We start from the raw sequence: 23,613 nt of genomic DNA, 5'->3' as shown, positions 1-23,613 counted from the left end.
GCCTGCCAATTTTCTTATATTAGCTTTCAGTTTGAATTTTTTAAAATTTGTTTTAAATTCTTCTGTTTTGATAAATACGGTGTGCATGTAGTAGGTGAGGTTTTAATTAAAAATTACTATTTACGTAAACAAGTTCATGGCTTAGAGTTAATTTACAAAACAAAATGTGTAAAACCAAAAATTAACGGCAGTTGCTCAACAACGTTTGTCCTTAAATCCAAATAAATCGCACTTGAGATGGAGAATGCTTGAGATTTTGAGTGAGTTTTTCATTCTTCATTGACATGTCCACTCTGAAAAAAAATTTTTTCTCTAAATAGATTTTCAGTCGAATTTAAATTAAATTGAGAGACTAATGCTAAGACAAGTTAAGCCTATACCAAAATACAACTCGGCAGAAAGTATAAACAGGAGCAGAATGAATGTTTTCGTCATATCCAATGGATAAGCCGATATTGCCAAAAATGTATCGCGAATTTGCAACTCTTCGAGTATAATTCTAATAACGCGTTTTGGATTGAAATTGTTTGAATTGAAAGCGTCCTTGGAAGTTGATAATTAGCTGCAGCTGACATTTATTTTCGGTTGAAAATAATTTTTAGCTTACAGCACATATATGGTAGACAGTCTCGTCTCATCTAGTCTACTGGTGACATGAGGCTATTGTACCGGTTCATCGATACCGCATAACCGGTAGACTAACGAAAGGTGACAAAACCGAGCTCAGTGAGCTGTACAGTAGCATCTATTTTCACCTGAACAATCGCACCAACTGTAAATCAGGTTAGGATTAACTAACTAACTGAGTAAGGGAATGTACTATTGATATGCTCTTGAGTGCGTTTAAGCTACTCCTGAATCTTGTCGAATGTCTTCTAAGACACAAACGATTCTATTAATTAAATTATTTATCTATCGTACTTTGTCAATATATCAACCGTGACGTAAATCAGTTTCGCATTATGATGTCATAAGTATCAGTATCACTACATACCTCTTTGGTAGTTTATTACAATTACCATCGTTATGTTTTCAAGTAAATGTCTTAATTATAATCATCATTTAGTGATATTTTTGCATCACTTAGCATTATAGACCATAACCAACTGACGTTTCGACTGACACCAACTTATAACAACTCGTTGATACAACAAAGCTGCTTTGCGTAAGGCTTTGACCATTTCAGTGAAGCGTGACGGATAAGTAGAGAATTCAATGTCTGCCTTTTTTCGTTGAAAACGAACTCCTGTAATGTTTCCTGTTTCCTCGCGTTAAAGCATGTACTGCTATTCTTCAAGCGCGATTAGCCTATACGAATAACGCGCCAATTACCATTGGTGGAATGAATCCTTTTTCCAATATTGCAACAAGGCTTGACAAATATTGTATTAGAAGTTTCTTGGTGGGTCATCGCTGCAATAAAGAGCAGTCTTGGTTGAAAAATGACACAGATAATAATCGTTCCCTGATTGTCGTAGCTTATAACACTTGCCGAAGCATTAAGAGCAGTCGTTACTTTAAACAATATAAACGTATATTATGTATTCATACGAGTGCATAACAATTGAACATTGTGACGTCAACAGAATAACACGAATCTGCATGTCGGTCTACAAATAATATATGACGTCACGCGTTATACAAAGCGAAACAATAGAAAATATTGTGACGTCATACTCAACTACAAACGCAGCGCGGAAAAACTTTCAAAAAATAAACAAATCCAACAAACACGTAGAAAGAGGGCGGGGGGTAGTGCTGCGGTCCGCACAGATTCTGCTTAACTGGATAAATATTGTAGAGCAACAAAATACAAAAACTCCCGCGAAGTTTATAGAAAAAAAGCAACTATTTACAGCAAAGGCAAAGTTTTCTTGTGATTCCTTATAAGCGGAAAAGCTGGCCTGAGATTTTGGCCAATTCGTCAACAGCTTCTTTGGCACTCGTTGATCCAACCAAGTTAAAAAGAGGTAACTCTATGTACATTTGCCCTTCATGAAATATAAACACCGCGTTACGAAGGGCGCTACGATTTACCGCCCCACTTTTATCTTCCGTCATCCAAGAAAGAGACTTTGGCGGGGCTGCCGGAGCGGGAACCTCGTGACGTGGGTGAAAGGGGGCGGCTCAGACGGGAAAGCCCCGGGGACGGAAGACCGTGACGTCGAAGTTCTTGGACCGCTCGCTCCCTGGAAAATTAAAATATTGGAATAATTACGACGCAGACGTCTTTACCTGCCCGCGCATATCTTGTCTATGATTTATCGCCTACCAGGCTGTTAATTCATCAACTTTGAAATCGTTTAAAGTCACTTTCATTCGATCATATGTGCACAAGGCACTTATATTAAAGCTGGCCGAACACGCCGGCAACAACGCGTGCTTATCACCTCTCGTATCTCTCATTGGTCAAATGACGTTTCGTCACTTCCAGTTCGGCGTCCAATTGTGACGTCCTGTCGCGCAGTGACGCCACCTCGCGACTCATGCTTTGCCTGTAGAATAGAAAGCATAGAAGAGTTTAAAGCGGCAAAAATAAAAGAAATCTGAAGCGTTGGAAAGTGAGAGACCGAATTCGTAAATCGACAAATTCATCCCGAAAGACTCAAAGCAGCCGGAGTGGGACTTGACTCACATTTTACTTTCATTAAGCGCCAGTTTATCCCGGAGCAGCTGCCCCTCCGACTTCTGCTCCTGGGCATCCAGCTGAGCCTGGAACTCCTTCTCCCTGGCTCCTGCGACCAAATCCTCCAGGTTCTTGTTTCCGACTCGCTCCGTCTCGAGATGTTTGTGGACGATCTCCAGCTCCCTATTCAAGTCCTCGTAACCCGCTTGCAACTGAAGAGGAAGAATTTTGCTTAAAACGGGTCCAGGATCAAGTTGTCCAACTTCACTGGAGAACATTTCAGTCGTGCGCCGGAGAAAATCGATTGTTTTCGCGCTTCTTACACTTAGCGCGATATTTCATCGTCAGTTATTAAAATCCTTACTCAATTTTCGAACGTCGATGATCTAATTCAAAGCAGCGCATCTGGCGTAATATCAAAGCTACCAGACTCACTTGTTCGTGTTCTACGTTCTTCGATGCCAGATTTCTCGCAATTTGTTCCTTGTTCGAGTCAAGCTTGGCGTTGAGATCGCGAACAGATTGCAAATCCTCCTGCAAATTGTGCCTCTCTCCCCGCACACGATCCAACTCCGACTCGAGGTTGGCGACTGCCGATGTGAGGCTGGATACCTGAGCTTCGTAAGTCTGTCGTGCCTGAGGGAGAGATGTGAATTTATAATGACACTGTTACGTAATAATAGACCTTTCACGGATAACAATAAGTCAAATCGACTAGCGGTGGTTTAATTGGTAGAATTCTCCGAGTGTTTTACTCACATGAAGGTGACCGGCGATATCGCGTTCCAGGACAGCGATCTTATCCGAGTATCGCTTCCTGTCGCTGTCGGCGGCGATGAGTTCGTTCCTCATCGTCTGTGTTTCGTCGCTCGATACTCTGTAGCGGCTCTCTGCTGAATCGCGCTCCGACGACACCTTGCGGTATTGATCTAGCACGTCTTGTAATTCACGTTCCTGGTTGTTCATGTTGATAGAAGTTGTAAAGTGCGAATATTTCGTCGCGATTTTTGTCAAGACAAAAAATTAAAGTAAAAAGTATAAAAAATACTTAAAAGAGCAACTTTTAAAACAAAGAAAACTTGTCAACGTAAAATGTAATGTAAATATTTACTCAAAGAAATATCAACTGAATTGTTTGAAAAAAGAAGAATCCAAGAACCCACCTTGGATGCGAGATTTCCCTCCAGGATGGAGATGCGGGCCATGTCATCCTGGACCTTTGTCTTCAGATCATCTCTGTCCCTCATCGCGTCATCAAGCTCTAAGTTGATGTCCTGGTTCTCACGAGTCAGTGTGCTCAGATCATCCTGAAGCCTGGATGCGAGATAAAAGCGACTTTAAGTTTAAGTCCATTTGAACCGATGTTAATATAATACAATGGTGGGCGACTGGGCATATAACAATGGTGGGCGACTGGGCGTATAACAATGGTGGGGACGCGTGTTCATCTTGACCATAAAACTATGCATTGAATCCTTGAACTAGTGGTGCAGATAAATTCAGCAATCTGCTAAATGGAGTTGCCAGCTACCTTCTGTTCTCTCTCATCGCCGATTCTTTTGCTCGCGAGTTATCCGAGAGGTCGCTCTGTGTGGAGTCGAGTTGACGCCGGAGACTTCGCACTTCGCGCTCGGAACTGGCCAAGTCGTCGCCAGCCCGGTCTAATTTCGCCTGAACACAACAATAATTAGTGGTTGAAGCCTTTCTATGCAAGTACGTCACTTCCGGCCTGTGTTCTGATCGGATTTCCGTATTAAATTCATTCAGGGAATAAAATAAACACGAAAATGAAATCAAAAATATTGGATTAAGGCCGTATTTAGTGAGCAATCTAGATTGTAGATGATACCAGAACATATCAGTTGTTATCATGGAATTATTCAGGTCATATAAAACTTATTATTAACGATATTATTTTATTATCGGTATAAAAAAGCGTCAACTTTGCCAAACTCTTTCCCGTCGCTAATGACAACGGTCAAAGCAAGTTAACACGACCAGTGTTTCCGAGCCTGAATTTTCCAATATTGAACATACCTCCAAATTGGAGATGGAAACCCGCATATCTGAGATGTCTCTCTCACGTCTGGCCAGCTGCTCATCCAGGGAAGCGGCTCTCTCCGTCCTCTCATCCAGAGCAGCTTGAAGCGCGTCCTTCTCGCGGTCAAGGGAGGTGGCGGTTGCACGAAGTCCGGCGGCTTCTTCGGTTTGTTTCGACGCCGTGTCAAGAAGCTCGCTAACTCGATTCTATGAGCGAATAACATGGCTTTATTCAGTTACTATACACAAGGTGATGATGTAATAGAAGTCGGATATGACGTCATACTTACTTCTAAAGTTCTGACTCTGTCTTCAGATAAAGCGAGATCGGTTGATTTCCGCGAAAGATTCCTCTGTGTGTTGTCCAATGATGCTTCAACCTGAGTTTTCAGCGCCCTGTAATAGATGAATTTGTTGTGGACGTTCATATAAATTCCATCAAGGAAATAAGACCAACACGGGATGAAACCAAACTGGAATGATGTCATCATAGGACGGAATGAGAGCACAGCGTCGTATTTAGTAAGCATGAAAAAGATGCGAAATTTATTGCTTTGGCGGAATTATTGAGGCCATTGTGAACATATGCCAGGTGAGGATATTATTCTGTCATTGGTATAAAAACGCGTCCCCATTAACCAACAAGACAGCAAATATAAGCAACAAAAAGAAAATATGTCGGCAACAGTTTATAGCAGATGCATTGCTAAGAACAGCGCACGAGGCTGGTGGAACATACCTGACATCTTCCAGTTCGTTCCTGACAGCCTGATAATCATCCTCAATCTGTTGGATCTTCAACCTCAGAGCTTTGATGTCGTCCTCCTGGGCGAGATTGACGTCCGTCAGGGAGTCTACTCGGCTCTGAAGGATAAACTCGACCAGTTACGCAACCGCATTGACGTTGACGCTCTTTTTATTTCAGTGAAAATTATATCGCAACTTGGCCCTTGCTGTGGCTTTGTACGCTTGAAACCTCAGTTGTGTGGCATCAACATTCAATCGCTTAGTAGTGCAGCTTGCGGTAAACCCGTGTTTTCAGCAGCATGTTAAGTGTACGGTAGACTAACCTGGAGATCTATTCTTTCCTGCGCCAGAGCTCTTGCTTTGTTCTCGAGATCTTCGGCTCTTTGTTCCAATCTAGATCTCTCGTTTATCGACTGCTCCTGTTGGATCTGTGGAGGAAGTGGGTTGACGTCATCTTTATTATTAACTTTGACTTCTCTGCTTACCAAAGAATCAGAAATTACTTGAGAAATTATTTGAAGGCGTCAACAATGAAAGGTTTATGGATGTATGCGCTTCAATGGTAGTTTGTAGTTTAATCGTGTATATAGTATCCAAGCGGTGTTTTAAAAGGTAAAAAGACAAATCTGTTGAAGAATCTTCGCTAAATTTCGGTGTAAAAGCAACTCGCCTTCAGTCTCTCCCTGAGACTGTCCCGCTCGGTTGTCATTCTCCTCAGGTCGGCGATGGAAGTATCTCTCTCGTTCTCCACTCGACGTAGGATCGCTTGCGCTGTGAGAGAAGCTTTCGGCGACTTTGGTGATCTCACGTATTCGCGTCTTAATCGCTGTAACTCGTCGTTCGTCTGTGAAAAGGTTTTAAGCAGTTGTCATAAATGGACATAAACTGTATCTATTATTTCTGTTGGATTACATGAGCGGTTAGAACAACCAATCTCAGAACATAGAACATTTCCTGGCCGAGATACAAAGTTGAAAGCCAACCTGCTCATAAAGTGAGTTGGTTTTGTCTCTCTCCTGTGTTAAGACCTTGACATTGGCCTGTATCTCCGCCATATGACGCTCAAACTTGTTCAGCATCGTCTGGAGTTCGTCACGTTCCCTTAGCAACTGTTGATACGCTTCACTGCTCGTGTCCCCACCCTAGCAACAGACAAACAAAGTTATTTTTCAAATTGCGACTAAGTTTGAGACTTTTTTTTAAATTTGAGAATTATTCTTTTTCGTAGCGATGTCATTTCACGGCAGTCAAACAAGCCGCAGAGATTAGAAGAATTGTATCTGTTTATCACCAAACAATTGCCCAATATTAAACCACATTGCAATCGCTTTTATAAATAAAATAAAAAATGCTGTCAACCCAGACCAAGCCACCGTGGAACCAGCGCATGCTGAAGGTGGAGAGTAGAAATATTAAAGACAACGAAAGGTTCGAAAATCGGCAAAAGTTCCTCGTTCTTTCACCAAAATTTAAGTTAAAAGCAAATAATGTGCTGAGAAAAAACAAAAGTGCTTTGAAAATTAACGAAAGGCTCATTTTTCAAAGCTGATACTGAAATGAAACAAACCACTGTGAGAAAACAATACATGCCTATGAAGCACTTCCACACGTGATGGCATGCAAGGTGCTCATATGAATGAAGAATCACGATATCACGCCGTGAAACATGCCTCACACAACGATTTACCCCACCGAGCGCGTGTCAGATAGTTTTGAAGTTGCGAGAGCGCGCCTGCCTTTCGTGATAGCGCTCAACAAGCTATGCTCGCGTTTGTAGAAATCTCGCTCGCTCTCTGCTTCCCTCATGCGACTCATAAGCGCTTCTCGATCACCAGGTAGCTGGCGCAAGTGCGAACGGCATGGTGATAAAGTGCGTTTTAACGAAACTACAGTTTTAAGAAACTAGTTAACTATTCGCTATAGCGAATAACATTTATATGCCATATCTCAGGCACTTATGTACACGGTTAATGTAATTTCTTCTCTAGACAAGCAACGAACAGCCCAAACTACAGAGCATAAGATGCTTACTTTACGTGATGGCGGCCGTGAAGGACTCTTCGATCGTGGGCTGCTTGATCTACTGCCTTTGTTCTTGTACTCCTAAGTCAGGCAAAAATTGAACATTTTAAGTTGCAAAGAAGGAAAACAAACAACACAGATAAACGAAAACAACCGCAGACGAAAAACTTGACAAATTTTAACAGAAGTTAACAGCAAGGTGGTTGGGGCTGTTCTTACCCTCAGCATCGACTGAAGAAGATCGCATTCCTCTCTGTAGTGGTCCCTCTCTTGCTCCAACGTGCGGACGAAAGAATCCAGCTTGCTGGGGGACTTGTCCCTTCTCCTAGCGCGAGATGGGCTGATGCGATATTGCTCGAGTTCAAGAATCATGCTCTTCTCTGCGCGGGTGAAACCGGTAAAATATTTAGCACTCGGGTCAGTGAGTGAACTGGTAATTACTATTATTATGACGTAATTATTAAGACAATAATTGAATTGCTTAATTAGCAATTCATTGTGATGTTCAGTGCATTAATGCGTAACTGATTAGCTAGCAAGCGGATTTTAGAAACTTACACCCATAACGAGATACGCTACTGTAAAACTAGCAATAAGTCTAATTAGTAATTACGTAATGTATTTGACGCGTGTTTCAGTTTAGGGTTTTTTAAACATCCTTGTAATTGACGGCTTATGTCGAAAGCAACTTGATACCGCGCCAACATGGTACATTAACGAAAAGTGGCATTCATATTAACATATTTAAACATGTTGAAATCTCCGGGAACCCGCATTACCTTTGCCTGATAAAGTTTGCACTTTGTCGCTGAGCAGCCGCTTATCCGACTGAACTTTATCCAGAAGCCCGTTCAATCTTTCCACATCGAGCTTGGTTCCCTCCAACTCTGCCTGGAGGTCTCCATTTTCAGTGAGCAAACGATCTCGAACCTAAATAAGGAAATGCAACAGTGAATCCATATGACGCGTAAACAACGGAAAGAGGTGATGATTGCACAACTGTCGTGGATAATTAAATGCTATAGTTGCGCGTACTCTCCTTTAAAACCCCGCTTGGTTTTTATTATCTTATTTCTTAGTTCTAGAAGTGCGTGTAGAAGTGTGCAGTAAGCAACCACAGCTATATATTTCATCGTTTGCTGCATTTTTTTCTGTTTAAAAACAACTGCGCGAAATATAAGGCAATGGAAGGAAATTGTTCATCATTGGAAACGACAGCCAGTGTTGGTTCTTGTTTCCTTTTTCCCCCTCTATTTGCTTTGAGCTTTCGTTCTCTCGCATTTGCACGAGGAAAGTCAACAAAGCCGGTGTTCAGCCCGTACCAGCACGAGGCCTTATTCAGCTTTAAATGCCAGTTGCTGTGTGGTTTAAGGTGCCGCAATATCAAGCTTAACTTATAGACGTACATCAGTGCTATCTGTACGAAAAGAAAACGCAAACCTAAAGTAAAATAGAAAGAATAAAGATACCAAAGGATCTGACGAGAAGACTATTGGCGTGGTGCAGTTAACAGCGGTAATCGATGTGCGTTTTATGACGTCATAATAACCTAAGGCAAAGCAAACCATTGAAATGGAACAAAAGTTTCTCTTCCTTCTAATTCAACTGATCTGCACTCGTCACGTGGTCGGTCTGCTCTTTCCGCGCGAATCAGAATCACGTGACATGAAAGATCTCAGCGGCAGGTGGAAATTTCGCGTCGATGATTCAACCGACCGGAACCAGAGCTTCCGGGAACAATGGTGGGAAAAACCCCTACATGCGAGCGGTCACGTGATCGACATGCCGGTGCCGGCCAGTTATAATGACATCACGCAAGACAGCAAGATTCGGGATTTCGTGGGTTGGGCCTGGTGAGTGAGATGTGACAGGAAAATAAAATCCAAACTTTGTTGTTGGCGGTAGATTATGGTTGGTTTTGTGGCGAGGTGTTTGCCCTGCTTCTGTGGTGCAGGGAAATTGCTTATTTTCCAGTAAATGAGCAAAATTTTGCAGGTATGAAACAACGTTTTTCGCGCCGGCATCGTGGAAAAGTTCACTGGCCTGGTTGCAAGTGGGGAGTGCTCATTATAACTCGATTGTTTGGCTCAATTCAATCAGGGTGAGTTTTGGCTTATGTGAGCATCCCCACAAGTTGCCAAACCACTGTGTGATTGTAAATTTGCTATTTTAGATTTGGTCCAATTCTTATTATTTGACCTTGACATAATATTCACTGACAAAGTTCTTCACACCAGGTTGGCGACCACAGCGGCGGACATCTTCCGTTTGAATTCAACGTCACAAATAAGTTGAACTATGGCGCCACCAACCGGCTGACCATCGCCGTCAACAACACGCTGACCCCGACTACGCTTCCACCAGGCACCGTCAACCATTACAGCAAAGACCAAGGTTACCCTGATGGCTACTTCACGCAGGCAAGTGGGTCTGTTTTGGGTTTCGGGGTAAAAACGTTTTGTGCCACTGACTAGGCAGTGCAGGTTGCATACAAACCACCACAAAATGCTGAGAACGCAGCTATATTTGCTGCTTGACCGCAGTCACAAAAATCAGCAACTTTTTAACGTTCTTTAGAAATACGACTTCGATTTCTTCAACTACGCCGGCATCCACAGGCCAGTCAAGTTGTATACAACGCCCCATCTGCGTGTCAGTGATATTTTCACCTACACACAAACTATCACGCAAGATCCATCTGTGGCGGCTGTAAACGTCTTTCAGGTCAACATCACGGACGCCAAAGATGTGGCGTCTGGTGCCAAGTCAAACGCAGGCTACAATATAACTGTTGTAATAAAGGACGCAGAAGGCGTGACCGTGGCAAACGGCACAGGACAGACTGGTTATCTTTACGTTTATTTCCCCAAACTCTGGTGGCCTGTGGGAATGAGCAGCGAGGTCGGATATCTTTATACATTGGAAGTGTACGCTTCAGCGCCGTCTAACGGCAACGCTCCGGCACAAATCGACGTCTACAGAATGCCGATTGGATTGCGGACGATTGAAGTTGACGAAACACAGCTTAAAATCAACGGAAAACCGTTTTATTTCTTGGGGGTTGGAAAACACGAGGATTGGGACGTGAGAGGAAAAGGATTTGATTGGTCGATGGTGGTCAAGGATTTTAATTTACTGGCGTGGCTTGGCGCCAATTCATTCCGCACAAGCCACTACCCGTACTCGGAGGAGATCATGCAGATGTGTGACGAGAGGGGAATAGTCGTCATCGATGAGTGTCCCGCGGTAGGGATGAGAAGCGCCGATAATTTCGTCAACGAAACTCTCTTGCACCACCAGCAGGTCGTGGGAGAAATGGTGTCACGTGACCGGAACCATCCGTCAGTGGTTATGTGGTCAGTGGCGAACGAACCATTGTCAAGCCTGCCTCAAGCGGCCGGATACTTCAAGGTAGCGTCCAACCGGTAACATTGTTTTGAAAGCGCGCAAATGTAAATATCGTCAACAGCGACGATGTATATGAGCGCCGTGCGTTACTAAGCCCTATTAAAATGCATATAACGATCACAACACTCCGCAGACGGTGTTAGATTATGCGCGCTCGCTCGACCCGAGCCGTCCGGTCACTTTTGTGTGCAACGCCCACTACGACAAGGATGTGGCCACTCCGTACGTGGACGTGGTCAGCATAAACAAGTATGAAGGCTGGTACGATGACCCCGGACAGTTGGACGTCGTGGAAGGAAGACTAAAGTTCTACATTGACAAATGGCATCAGGTAATAGGAGCAAATAACCATAGAGGTGCAGCATGTGCACTTATTCTACTACCGGCACGTTTAAACCGTTTTAATCAAATACGCGGCTTCCAGACTCGTTCAAAACCAATCATTCACATGGAGTGGGGCGCAGGTGCAATAGCCGGTTTCCATGACAACCCGTCTGTGATGTTCACCGAGGATTATCTTGTCGACCTGATGAACCGGCACTTCGCTGTATTTGACGAGTTAAGAAACGACACTGACCCCTTCCTCATAGGGGAGATGATCTGGAACTTTGCCGACTTTAACACGGCTCAGGGCACTAATAGGGTCCAGGGCAACAAGAAGGGACTATTTACACGAAACCGAGCACCTAAGTGGCCTGCTTACGTCATCAGAGAGAGGTACAAGGAGCTACAGAAGCAGAATGGTACCACAAGGAACAGAAATAGCAGGAGAGAAAAACACTGGGAAAGGAATTATGATGTTTTTCAAGTTCAAGATGCTTTTGAAGTACTAGAACTATGAAACAGCAGGAATGAGATTTAATTCGTTAACTTAATTTCAATGTCCATCAAGCATCTTTCTGTTTTGCTATTTCCCTGCGATTACCAGATGTTTATTAGAAAACTGTGATTTGCTGACTGATTTAACGAAATTTATAACATATTTTAAATACATTTTAATTTTGATTCTTGATGGTTTAGCCTCTGATTAACATTAATTCACTGCAAATATATCGCTTGCTACTGTCTACTTCATAATAACATTGAAAGCTGGTTACTAAAAGCATGAAGCAACTTTGAATCAAGCAAATAACTATTCCTGATTATTGAGAAGTTCAAGCTTAAACTCACAGTGTTGGCTTCAATCAGTCGCGATTCCACGCTATCTCCTTGCCTCTGTGAGCTTCGAAGTTCAAGTTTCGCTTCATGGACTTCACGGTCAGCTGCAACAACTGCTTCCTAATGAAAATATTTTAAGACTTGGTGTTAAGATGCTTCATGATACAAGTCACTTCAAAGAGTTGTATCACAAAGGACTTCAATTATTGTAACACAACTCATAATGATGTCATAACTTGCGCCATCTTCCTCACCTGTTTCTCCTGCTCTAGTTGCTGAGCGAGTCGATCGATGTCTCGGAGTTCGGAGTGGAGGCGGTCGACCTCCCTCCCGAGGCGCTGGCTCTCAGCGACCGCAACTCCTTTTCCATCCTCCAGCTCTTGGATGCGATCTTCCAGCTCCTGGTTGGTCTGCTGGAGGTAATCGACCTGGAAAAGATGAAGATGTTAATCTTGAAATGTATCCTGCTTTCAAAGGTTTAAGATTAAATGGTGGAGAAATCACTGCATCTCAAAACTTGAGATTATAACACAGCAATAACAGGTCAAAACGAGAAAATTTCATTGGTTAGCATCCTAGGTGTGCAACCTGCAGGTTCAGGTGCGAGATGAGTCGTTCATTGCTTCGATTCTTCGCTTCAAGAGAGACGACGTCATGTGGTCTACCGCCCTCGAGTGACCGATTTAAGCGGTCAATTTCACGGTCTCTCCCTTCGACCTGTGTAGCAGAAAGATCGATGATTGGAACAAAAATGTTTTTAATTTTTAACTTTATAAACGGATTAAGAAAGATAAGCATAAGTTTTCACTTCAGGGAATTCCCCAAAGGCGTTATGTCATGAATCACTATGACAACCAGCAAAAATACATTTTGTAAGCTTTTCCTAAGGATACGACAAAATGTTGCCTTTTCCACATTCCATTTGTTACCGAACCGGTGTCGCTTGTTTGCAGGCGAACAGTAACGCGAGATGAAAGCAAACAAGGTTGATAAACAAACAATATTTACTGACGCGCTTGTCTGGCAATCTTCACCTCATCAAACAGCGCTTTGTTACAACTTACAAGCAAGCACGTCTCTACCTACCAGGGACGTGCTGAGAGAAAAAGTATTCTGGGTCGAAACGAACGGATCTCGTCTCTATTCGTGTCAGAACCAAGCGATAAAACTTCATCAGCATATTGCACAGGTTGGCGCATATCATGACGTAATTCGCTTTGTTCAACAAAATATGATTAATGACGATTGAGAAGCTCAATTCTTTTGATAAATGACCTTTATTTCATTTCCACTTGAGCCGCTAAACTGTATCATCCTCGCTAACCAAATTTGACAAATTTCTGACTAATATCCTAATACTGCACTCGGGCTTGTCATTGTTAGTGTTCGTGTTTGTGCGAATCTTACATTGCCCGTTCCTACTTATCACATGGGCATGGTGAAAACTTGGTCGAATTTAAGGCGTTATCGACATTGGAAAATGATAAACTCACTGCAATAAAACTTTCGTAATAATGCCCAGTTCGGAGTGTTTTATCCACGCATGCAAACCATAACACGCTTAATTGCTGTCTACTTGCAGGCCCTGACCGCTCTCTTGTGAATTCAATTAACCTAGAAACCTACAGTAACTTGAATAAAATGTTCGCCAACCAATAAACAGCAAGATAAAAACTTACCCGTGGACTTGATCTTGTCCGGGTTCTGTATGACATCACAAACTGTTCTATTTACGTCACAACCTTAGTAAATACATCAACTTTTACTGAACGTCCCTGTAATGACGTTGGAAACAATTTGTCAATGGCTACTTTTAGCAGTCGTTGCCAAGACAACTGACAACAACAAGTGCGATGAAATGCACAAGCAGCATCAGATAACTCGCATCTGCCAATCCGCCTTCTGCAGCTGACCACACTATTGTATTGTGACGTAATAGTGTACAATATCTCCAATCTGCTACGACCTTGTCACACACCGAGCTGCAAACTTCAACAAATCAGAATTTTTTACTGAGACAGACAGAAGGCGCTGTAGCTAGCCAAGTGTCTAAATTTACTGCATCTATTATTTTATCTGTTATTATAAAGCTACTCATTGGAATGCAGCTTAACTTTGAGCTGTGGGAACTGCCTGACGACGGTTACAGTGAATCGGTTCGAATATCCAACGGAAATGGTTCCATGCCTGAACATGTCTCCGCACATTATTCGGCGACTACTTTCACCTATTGTTACAACTTCACACAACTAGCTCGTAGTACGCTCTCACTCCTCGCTCTTTCTATTCTCTTTCTTTCTCCCGAGGAGAGGAGGAAACAATAGATACCGGGCGAGCACTGTTGAATGGGAGAGTTCAGCTGATGGTTTTCAAACACGATCACCACCAACGAGGATCGTTTCTCATTGGCCATTGGGCCGAACCGTCAACCAATCAACAATGGAAAGGCGATTAGAATGTCGATCTGACAACATTAGTACAAACACAAGCGACAGTGCAAATGTAAACCGACCCTACAATGTATGCTTGCTCGTTCAACAACGAGGCATTAACGACGGAATTTAAACTGTTGTTTGTGAACACAGTTTGGCTTTCAAAGTAAACTGGGCAATAGAGGAATCAAACGTCACTACCTCAACCATACTGTTTATTTATGACGATTTAAAGTTTTAAACCACGTCACTGTAAATTTCACTTTTATTACGAAGGAAATCCGAATTTATTGTTATTTTACTTGGAATTGACAAAACATGACGACAACCCAATTAGACGGTTTTACTGATTACGGCGCAGACCTCTGACATCGCATATCCATTAAAGTTATCGGTTCCATTCAAGAGAAGTTTTAATATTAGAATCGCAATTAGCAAGAACTCGATCACGTTCATATTGGACGTGGTTTCCAAATGATAGGATGACCTCGGACCCGGCCCGATTCAGCGTAATAAGCGAGCATAAAGAAACTTTCATTTCGGTGATTCTCAGACACACAACGATCGTATGAAGTCAATTACTTGTGATTACAATAAAACTTTGAATTAAATAAAGCAAAAACAATTTTGAAGATAACGTAAGTGCACGAACAATCGCGTTTATCGAGCAAGACAAAGACTTGGTACTAAGTGCTCTTCCAAAGGTAAGAGCGCCCCCCACGAGAACCAGATGCCGGTTTCTCAGCCTCATCATAGCGATGTACTCGTGGACTTCGGCTCGCGTTTGCAGACCAGGTTTGTTTGACATTTTTCGTGTTCTCGCTGCGCCAAGTGTACTTGCTTGAGAAGAACGGGGACCTTGGCCTGTGGGTGACTTCAGGTCTGATCTTCTCCTTCCTCGACGCGCCTCCCGTGTCCGGGGTCCCAGCGACGGTACGTCCGGGATCAAAAGACCGATGAGAAGAGAGATATACGACGTCACAATCATCGTCGACGGGTGTTGGGGCGTTCTTCCAAACGAATTGACGGGAGGGGGCATGTCGGGGATGGTTAGATCCGCTTTCTGATGTCTCCTCAGGAGATATCCTATTTGTGACGTCATTGTCGGATTCCTGTCCGTCAGGTCGAGAGGACGACGGACGGCGATTGTTGGAAGTTTTCCAGATAAATCTTCGTTTTAAATCGCCCCATAGTGTTTGTTTTTTTCGGGGTAAAACGGCAAGAGAGTGAGGTCGTGACAGTTTACCCTCAGGAACTATCAGGCGAGGTTTAAACCATTTCATGGGGCCACCGATGGGTAAGCGTCTGCCCAAAGGGGAATTCCAAAATTTGCTTAGAAAGTTTTTCTTTTGGTTCGGAATGGTTGGGATAGCGTTGAGGTCTTGCTCTGATGAGGCAAGCTCTTCCGGAAGTGTCTTTAGCTTATGTGCTGATGCGACTGGTTTTAAATCCCTGGATGCAGCACTTCTTCTGCTGCGCCGAGGCTTCCCGTTGGGAGAGTGATGCGTAGGCTTGGGTGAAATATCCTCCACTTTCGACGCAGCGTCCAGTAATTGTCAGCTTGGTTCTTTGTTATCCAACATCTTCACTTTCTCATTCCTTCCGTTCCGATAGACTACCATCCCTCTAACACCATCTGCTGGTTGAGAGCTTGTGCTTACACGAGATGCACTAGGTTTTGCGCGCGAACTTGGTACAGACGTCATACCAGTGCGTTGCCTACTCCTACTGCGGCCGTACCTTGCACAGTAAGGGCAGGGTGGCTCTGTAGAAAGAATGACGCGTGAGCTGCAACGGCTCCCAGTTAAGTCGACAGCTCTGACATAACGGCAGGCTGACCTATGTCTGCGATGATGTTTGCTTTGTGAATAGGAGCTCGGCCCACTTCTGTGTTCACGCTCCTGATCCTCACGGTCTGGACTATTTTTTTCTTTACTGTCGGGTTCTGAGGTGGGAGAACTTTTTGTCCGAGGGCTCTTCTCTTTGAGCTTCTTCTCATCACTGCTACTCTTCTTTCTTTCAAAGCTCTTCGGTAATTTGTTGTGCAGTTTGGCCACCAAATTTCCCATGATGAGTCACGATTAGTCACACACAAAGCTATGACTAGGCAGTACTGGACCTTACCAGAGCAGAAAAGACTATTCTGTAAAAATTGGTCAGCACCAAAAAGTTACTTTCAGAATTCTATCAGAGAAGATCGAACATAATGTCATTAATATTCCCTGTCGTCTTATCTAATCTAAACTATGCAACATAATATTTATTCCTTCCATATGAACTTAAACACGAGATCGTCTTTCTTGAATTAAACCAATCAATATGGGGAGACAAACACTTTATGAATTCATGTAGTTTCATCCTGAGTTTAGGCAACAAACTACAACATCAGTACACCCTCTACCTTTCACAAATACACCAACGCTAATACAGAAGTGGCTGCTGATGATCAAGAGAGACAAAAAGCTCCAAAGAGTTAATCGGTTTTATCGATCAACTAACCAGGCAATTGAACCAGACTTTAAACAACCAGGTTGGGATGTGGAAGGAGCCGAGAAATAGAAATTAACTTAAGAGCAATTCTTGAAAGAAAGCGCGTCAACGGGCACTTGACATAGCAGGTTACACAACAGGAACAAGCTCCTTGAGTAGTTTTGCTTTTGTTTCTGGATCAGTCGTCCCACACTTGAGGGCACACAATCAGCCTGGCAAGGTCATAACCTGGCCTGCTTTAACACCAGGCAAAGAATGGGGATTATTTGGCAATAAAAAGCTTTGCGCAGTCACATGGAGCCAGCTGTCTGCATTGTTATAAAAATACTTGATGTTATTTTAATAGATCTACAGCAGCATGGACAAAACAATAGACACATGATTTTGACATTTAGCCTATTATGAGTTATAAATGAAATTATAAATTGCCTATGACTAAAACAAAGACCATATAAGGTTTTGAAATGCTTGCCATGAAAACAACACAAGTTTGTGGGAATGAAATAAAAACACAGAAAGATCATTGTATGACAAGAGTAAGCACATTAAGCTTCTTACATCCTGTAACAAGCTTAAACACGCCTACAAGTGTTGTTCTGTTGTACATAGCTTGTTTAAGAAAACAATAAATCTTGTTTTTGAGAACTTTTAACTTTAAGTCAACTAAAGAGTCTGAAGTGGGTACCATATCACGCACAAGTCAATAACCACATTTAAATGCATCCTGCAACAATGACCATAAATAAAATGTGTGCAATTGTCACAACTCTGTTATCTTTGTACTGAAACATTTAGTATGCTAGCGCAGCATGTCCTGCTGTAAATCATACACAACATTATAAGAAACAAGTTCATATAAAATGTTTGACCAGAGGTGTCATCAATCATTGTCATAAAACTTCTTCAATAAAAGTGAGATAAATTCCTTATGATCATGCGGTTAATACTTGCAGTGGTCTTCACTTAATCAAGTGGCTAATATTTCAACGATAGAGTAGGTTTCAAAAAGAAATATTAAAAAAACTCACTTGTTTACGAAGGTTTTTAATTTTATTCACATTTATTTCTTCATTTTCTTCAAGTTTCTTCACTTCCACGGAAAGTTGGTTGATCTTTGTGTCTGCCACCTGAATAAAGTAATAAAGAGCATTGCAATGATAAAGCGAAGTTGAAACACAAAGTGTGTGAACAGAAACAAATGTTGCAAAAAAAACACAAGTTAAAACAAAAAAATTGTACAAACAAGTGCTTTTATAAAAATAAACATTCTAGGCACAGGACTTATGATGTAATAATTAGTAATTAATCAGTAATAACCTGTACAAGATCAGCGATGTATGGATCGTCAGGTTGCGCGGATGTGTAACTACTGGTCTCGGACTGAGGTAGAGTTGAGTCAATCTGCATGCGCTGGCGTCGAAATGGAATGTTGCGCTTTTTTCCACCTTTAATAATAGAATACTTAAACACCAACAACACTCACCACTCACCAACACAGTATATGATAAGTTAAAAGGCCCAATATCATCCGATAGTATAGATACTTTCACAGAATGTTTATGAAAGTCATGCATGGATGGCCAGTGCATATTTCTAGGGAAGCCCTAGCACCAACAAAGTGAAAGCTCAAGCAAGTGTCAATGAATTGTAAAGCACAATGTCAGATATTACCAGGAGTCTGGATAACTGCTTGAAGGTTTTTTTCTTGGAGCTTCTGTATTGTGTCTGTCTTTGAGGCGCTTTCACGTTCTACTGCCTTCACCTTGTGAATGTATTGAGAGTTTAAGAACCTTAGGTCAGCGTTTTCATGTTCCAGTTTGCGTATTGTGGCCTTTAAACCTAAAGCAATACGAAATATTGAAAGTGTTCATGAAGAATTGTATATAAAAATGGATTACTGTTAACGAAAACTTTGTCACAAAATATGATAATTTATGATTAATTTAATTACAAAAATGAACATCAATTTCACATACTTTTAGTCGTTGCCTCTAATTCTTCTTTTGTTTTGACAAAATCCAAATGCAAACCATTGTTTTCTTGGACCAGTCTCGCATTGTCAACCCTGTAAGGTTCAATGGCGTCTTCAACAGCCTGGCTGTTGTCAAGTTTTGTCGAGTCGGTGATCTTGCTTGCCCCGAGCTTTGCTTTCTTCAAACTGTCAGTCGTGTGAAGAAGATCGCTAAAGAGTCTCTCTACCTGTAAATAAAACAGAATTTTTCTGTGATGTTTCTATATTGATATCACATGGCATAGTCATAGCATTAAAAGAAGCACAACTAGAAAGAGATCTATCCTTCTAAGGGAAAAAAGATGTACCAGTAGTCCAGTAGCTTAATTGGTTCTTAAAATTGACTAGAATCACATCTGCGCGACAAAGTAGTCAACGGTTCTTTACATAGCACCAATGCGTTTGGTTTCTTTCATAAGGTAGCACTAAATATTAGGTTTTGAGAAAGGATAAAGAAATTGCAAAACCTACAAGAGGCATGGACTCAATGGCAAGGGCCTGGCGATAACCCAATTGGTCGAGTCTCTTCCGAAGCAAGACATACTTCTTCTCTGTAACAGTCGACATCGCAGCTTATGTTCTTAAGATCTCTGAATAAAAATCAATGAATGTTATCATCCGCATAATTAGATAATTAATACAATTAATCTTTGCAGAGGTAGCAACAAGTGGTGACTAAAATTTTTATTTTAATCGAAAATCCGCTTAAGCAGCAGTGTTTGATCGTAATTAGGAAGAACTGTGCTAAATGGAAAAAGACTATGCTTTCTGAGAATATAAATAATATATATATTTTGATTCTCATGCAAATTCAAGTTTACTGCGAATTTGCATTTGATTAAAATCTTAGCCAAAGAAATCATGGAGAAAGCAGTCATCATGTGTCATTGAGCCTCATTGGACCATAATAGAAATCAATCTTTTTCAAGCAATCAAGAAAATTGCAAAAACGAACTCTAAAACATTGCATTATTTTTACACTTTCAACCAAACATTCATAAACTTCTATATTTTGCTCTTGTTTTCTTACTTTTTACAAAACAACTACTTACAACACGGGTCGGCAACCTTTTGCTAGTCACGGGCCAAATGTCGAGTATACAACTCTTTGGCGGGCCGCAATTTTCATTAATACTATAATTCACACTCACTTCAGTATATTACGCTACATTGCTGCAATCTCAATCATACCAATCACAAAAAGAGCAAAATATATGTATTCACACTTCAACAACACAGCATTAATGTGACACTTGATGCTGCTTGCTTTGTGAAAGTTTTTCAACATCTGGTGACAAGTCAGATGAAGCAAGAACCAGAACATTTTCTAAATGGTCGTCGGAAATGCGTGATCTTAACTTGCTCTTCGTGAATTACATTGTTGAAAACATTTGTTCACATGTGTACGTGCTACCAAACATCGATGCCATTTCTTTTGCATTGTTGGTCAAGCTGGGATAAAGACCACTTTCCAGAAGGTACTTATTGTAAAAGTCAAGCAGCGATATGCCCTTTGTATGAAATTTTGCCTTCAATTCGTCACTGCATTGCATTTCAATAAGGTCCATTTGAAATTTTTCAGGAATGGTATTGGCGTCCACTTCAAACGGAGTACTGAATAGCCTGAATTTATTTTGTAGAGAATGAATGTCGGAAAAGCGTGAGGAAAATTCAGTAATTAAATTTCTCTTTGTATCTATAACGACTAGTCTAGTCTACTCTACAGACAATCTCGTACTTAGTACGAGATACTAGTCTACCGCCTTCGCACCAGTTTTATGGCGTAACAATAGACTAGTACGATGTACTTATGGCGTAACAATACCACAATTTTTTCAAACAGTGCTAACACTGCAGTTTGAAACTCAATAAGAAACGGCGGGCCGTATTCTTGTGATAACTAATTAATATATCTCGGGCCGAACGATTTCGCATGGCGGGCCGGATCCGGCCCGCGGGCCGTAGGTTGCCGACCCCTGACTTACAACTTTAAACTCTGAGGAAGGACCAATGGAAGGCCCAAAACAAGTGAGTACTGAATAAAATATAAATCTCTCTGCACTTGTAATACTTGCAACAATTCGGTATAAAAATGCAATTTCAACTCTCACCAGGTCATAAACAAAATAAATATTTCACTTGAACCTGCAAGATTCGCAAGATTCTGATTACACAATAATTCTGATAACAACTAACAGAGCCACCAAAACCAAATTCAGTATCTTCCTACTGACCTAACATACAACATCCGCAGCTTGATAAACCTTAATTTTATTTATTCTCCCCAGGGGGCTACAAGATTAAACAGTGTTGTTTATTTCGTTATTGACTGTTGGAAGCAATTTAAAATAACATATCTATGGTGCTAAAGTTGTTACAGCAAAAGAAAGATGCACACAAACAAACAATGAACTAGAGAAAAGCAGTTATACCTCGAAAGCTTTAACGGTTAAAACGGGAAAGATTTAAGGGATTTTAAATACAGTCAGACAGTCTTGATCGGAAAATAGGGTCAAGTGCAAAAGTGAACAATCACAGGATGCCTTTGAATACTAGACCACAGCTACTCAAATTGCCACTTTATCTGGTTGTGTACTTCTGCACTAGACCCGAAAGCTGCACCCCTGAGATATTTTACGACTACAGTAGTCACACAGCTGCACCTCAATAATTTGCACCGACCTAATTTTTTGACAGGTGTGACATTCTAAGGAAGCCGACGTTTTCCTACAGTATTATACCCGTATATTGTAATAATATAGCCTAGCCTATTTGAGAATTGATAACACAGAAATAGGCTAGGCTATCGTAAGATGATTTAACCACTTAAAAGTATCGTACCGGTCGGTTAACCCTCGGAAATAATGTTAAAAAACTTACCAAAGTTAACAAAGATCTTGATGAAACTTTCCCGGTGTTAAAAATACTTTAATTTTATCAAATTATGGTCATATCAAACATTCAATCACTTTCGGCACTTTGATTTTCGCGCCAGCAGGCAAGTCCCATCTTGAACAAATTTAACTTTTTCCGTTTCTCTTGTCGTTTTCATTTCGTTACACCACACCGCAGGATGTCGCCCTATTCAAATTATTTTTAATTTGGAAAGGTGCCAAAATCACGTTTTTGAGTGTTTTGTGTATTGACTGTTAAAGCTTAAATTTTACATTACAAAATCACTAACGGGAAATAACACAAGCGGTTCCAAAAGTTGACATTCACCGCATTCTCAGTGCAAAACAAAATTTATTGCACCGACGTATTAGTTTTTTGTACCATTTCTTTAATACGTTGTTGTTGCGGTTTCGTGGTAAAATTGGATTCCCTGCCAAACCTGAAACCTTTTTGGTGATGAAAAATTTGTATAGTATGAGCCAGCATATATTTTCTGCCCAAACATTTTGTAGATTGTGGTCTGGTGTTGTGACAAACTTTGTACCCCAACATGTGACGTCATAGATTTAAATCTACTCTTTGAAATTTGATCTACTGTTTTGATGTGCGTTTTTTTACTTAGCAGAAAAGTAACTATAACCTGAATAGCTAGCGGCTAGCGCAGTTGGCAGAATTGGGTTATTGAACACTTCGCCTTCCATTTTTTATATGGGTTGAATTGTCGGCATTTTTTTAGCAAGGCAAGAATTTTGATAAGTATAACTACGTTTGACTGCACAGTAAGCCAAAATTTATGATCATACCATACCATTGCGTGTAATAGATTAATAACAAGAATGTTTAAAGTATAGGCCTACTAATCTTTCACTTCCTTATGACTTTTTGTACCTATTTTACAAATATTAACCTATCGAGTTATCAAGTTGGCGCGAACCGAAGAAAGCACAACTTGCACAACTTAAACATGGCGATGATTGCTTATTGCTCCAGCCCCGGTTACCGAGCTAGCTTTGTGCAAGTTCCGATTGTCACACATTTCAAATTTTTTTTCTAAATTTTATTGCTCAAATTTAGAATTGTCTACGTAATTCATTGAACAGGAGCAAGTGTCGTTAATGCCTTGTCCAAATGCGTTACCACGGTAGCGCCACTTAGTATCGAACATGGAACAAGGGCCAAAGCAGGACAATACTTTAACCACTCGGCTACCAAGCCGACGTTTATTTTTTGTATGGAGTTAGACCTGAAATAAATCAAGTTTGAACTGTACAATAACATGGTTTCTTGTTAAATTCATACGTGTCTTATTTTTGTATAAATATATTTTTGAATAAAAAATTGAAGATTTTCTGTCTTGACGGAACTTTTTCGATGATATTTGATTCGTTTTTTTGAAACGTACACGAGATGGCACTAATAGTTTGTGGACGTTTGGTGGATCTTTTTTTTGTAGGCCTTCCAGACAGAATGAACTAAAATCTTGTAGCTTGTAGTCTTATTGGTCTCTAGATACTGTGGGATGCAGGAGTTCGCCCACGACTGGAATGCTGTAACGGGACTTTACGGGCTGTGTAGGCTTGAAATTTATTTGAAGTTAGTATAGTTAATGGTAATGCGTTATGCCGGTAAGCTTTTTTGCGTGATTGGCTTAAAGACTTAAACTTTCGCGATACCGGTAATTATCAAAAAGCGTCAAAGCTATTAGTCAACAAAAACTAGGCTATAAGCCTTAAAGCCTAGGCCTGTAGCTTATACTTAAATACAAGGGTGTAGCGTAGAAGAGA

At 41.3% G+C, this 23,613-nt stretch overlaps 2 protein-coding genes across 4 annotated transcripts; one reads left to right on the top strand and one right to left on the bottom strand.

Moving 5' to 3' along the window:
• Positions 1-1,516: 1,516 nt before the first annotated feature.
• Positions 1,517-21,953, bottom strand: LOC143451539 (centrosomal protein of 135 kDa-like). Of its 3 annotated transcripts, XM_076952166.1 has the most exons (26): positions 21,815-21,953; positions 19,406-19,524; positions 18,900-19,122; positions 18,595-18,762; positions 18,241-18,368; positions 17,952-18,050; positions 12,590-12,718; positions 12,256-12,429; positions 12,014-12,121; positions 8,215-8,365; positions 7,655-7,815; positions 7,445-7,516; positions 7,106-7,252; positions 6,397-6,555; positions 6,084-6,257; positions 5,737-5,841; positions 5,406-5,530; positions 4,957-5,062; positions 4,664-4,873; positions 4,158-4,297; positions 3,790-3,940; positions 3,386-3,580; positions 3,062-3,262; positions 2,636-2,838; positions 2,391-2,495; positions 1,517-2,189 (listed from the first exon to the last, which is right to left on the bottom strand). In XM_076952166.1, the coding sequence occupies exons 2-26, from the start codon at positions 19,499-19,501 to the stop codon at positions 2,048-2,050; spliced, it is 3,672 nt and encodes a 1,223-aa protein (XP_076808281.1). In that variant the 5' UTR covers positions 19,502-19,524; positions 21,815-21,953; the 3' UTR covers positions 1,517-2,047. The 3 variants fall into 3 exon arrangements, with proteins under 3 accessions (XP_076808281.1, XP_076808288.1, XP_076808298.1); XM_076952173.1 differs by lacking the exon at positions 7,106-7,252; XM_076952183.1 differs by lacking the exons at positions 17,952-18,050; positions 18,241-18,368; positions 18,595-18,762; ... (1 more) ...; positions 19,406-19,524; positions 21,815-21,953 and adding an exon at positions 13,681-13,820.
• Positions 8,697-11,963, top strand: LOC143451553 (beta-glucuronidase-like). The gene is made up of 6 exons (XM_076952197.1): positions 8,697-9,288; positions 9,431-9,536; positions 9,673-9,855; positions 10,013-10,846; positions 10,977-11,174; positions 11,268-11,963. Exons 1-6 carry the CDS (start codon positions 9,008-9,010, stop codon positions 11,682-11,684), a joined length of 2,019 nt encoding a protein of 672 aa, XP_076808312.1. The 5' UTR covers positions 8,697-9,007; the 3' UTR covers positions 11,685-11,963.
• Positions 21,954-23,613: the final 1,660 nt, after the last annotated feature.

Source organism: Clavelina lepadiformis, chromosome 1 (genome assembly GCF_947623445.1).
Source record: "Clavelina lepadiformis chromosome 1, kaClaLepa1.1, whole genome shotgun sequence".
NCBI lineage: Eukaryota > Metazoa > Chordata > Ascidiacea > Aplousobranchia > Clavelinidae > Clavelina > Clavelina lepadiformis.
Note: the sequence above shows the minus strand (reverse complement) of the source record. Positions and strands in the feature narration are given on the sequence as shown.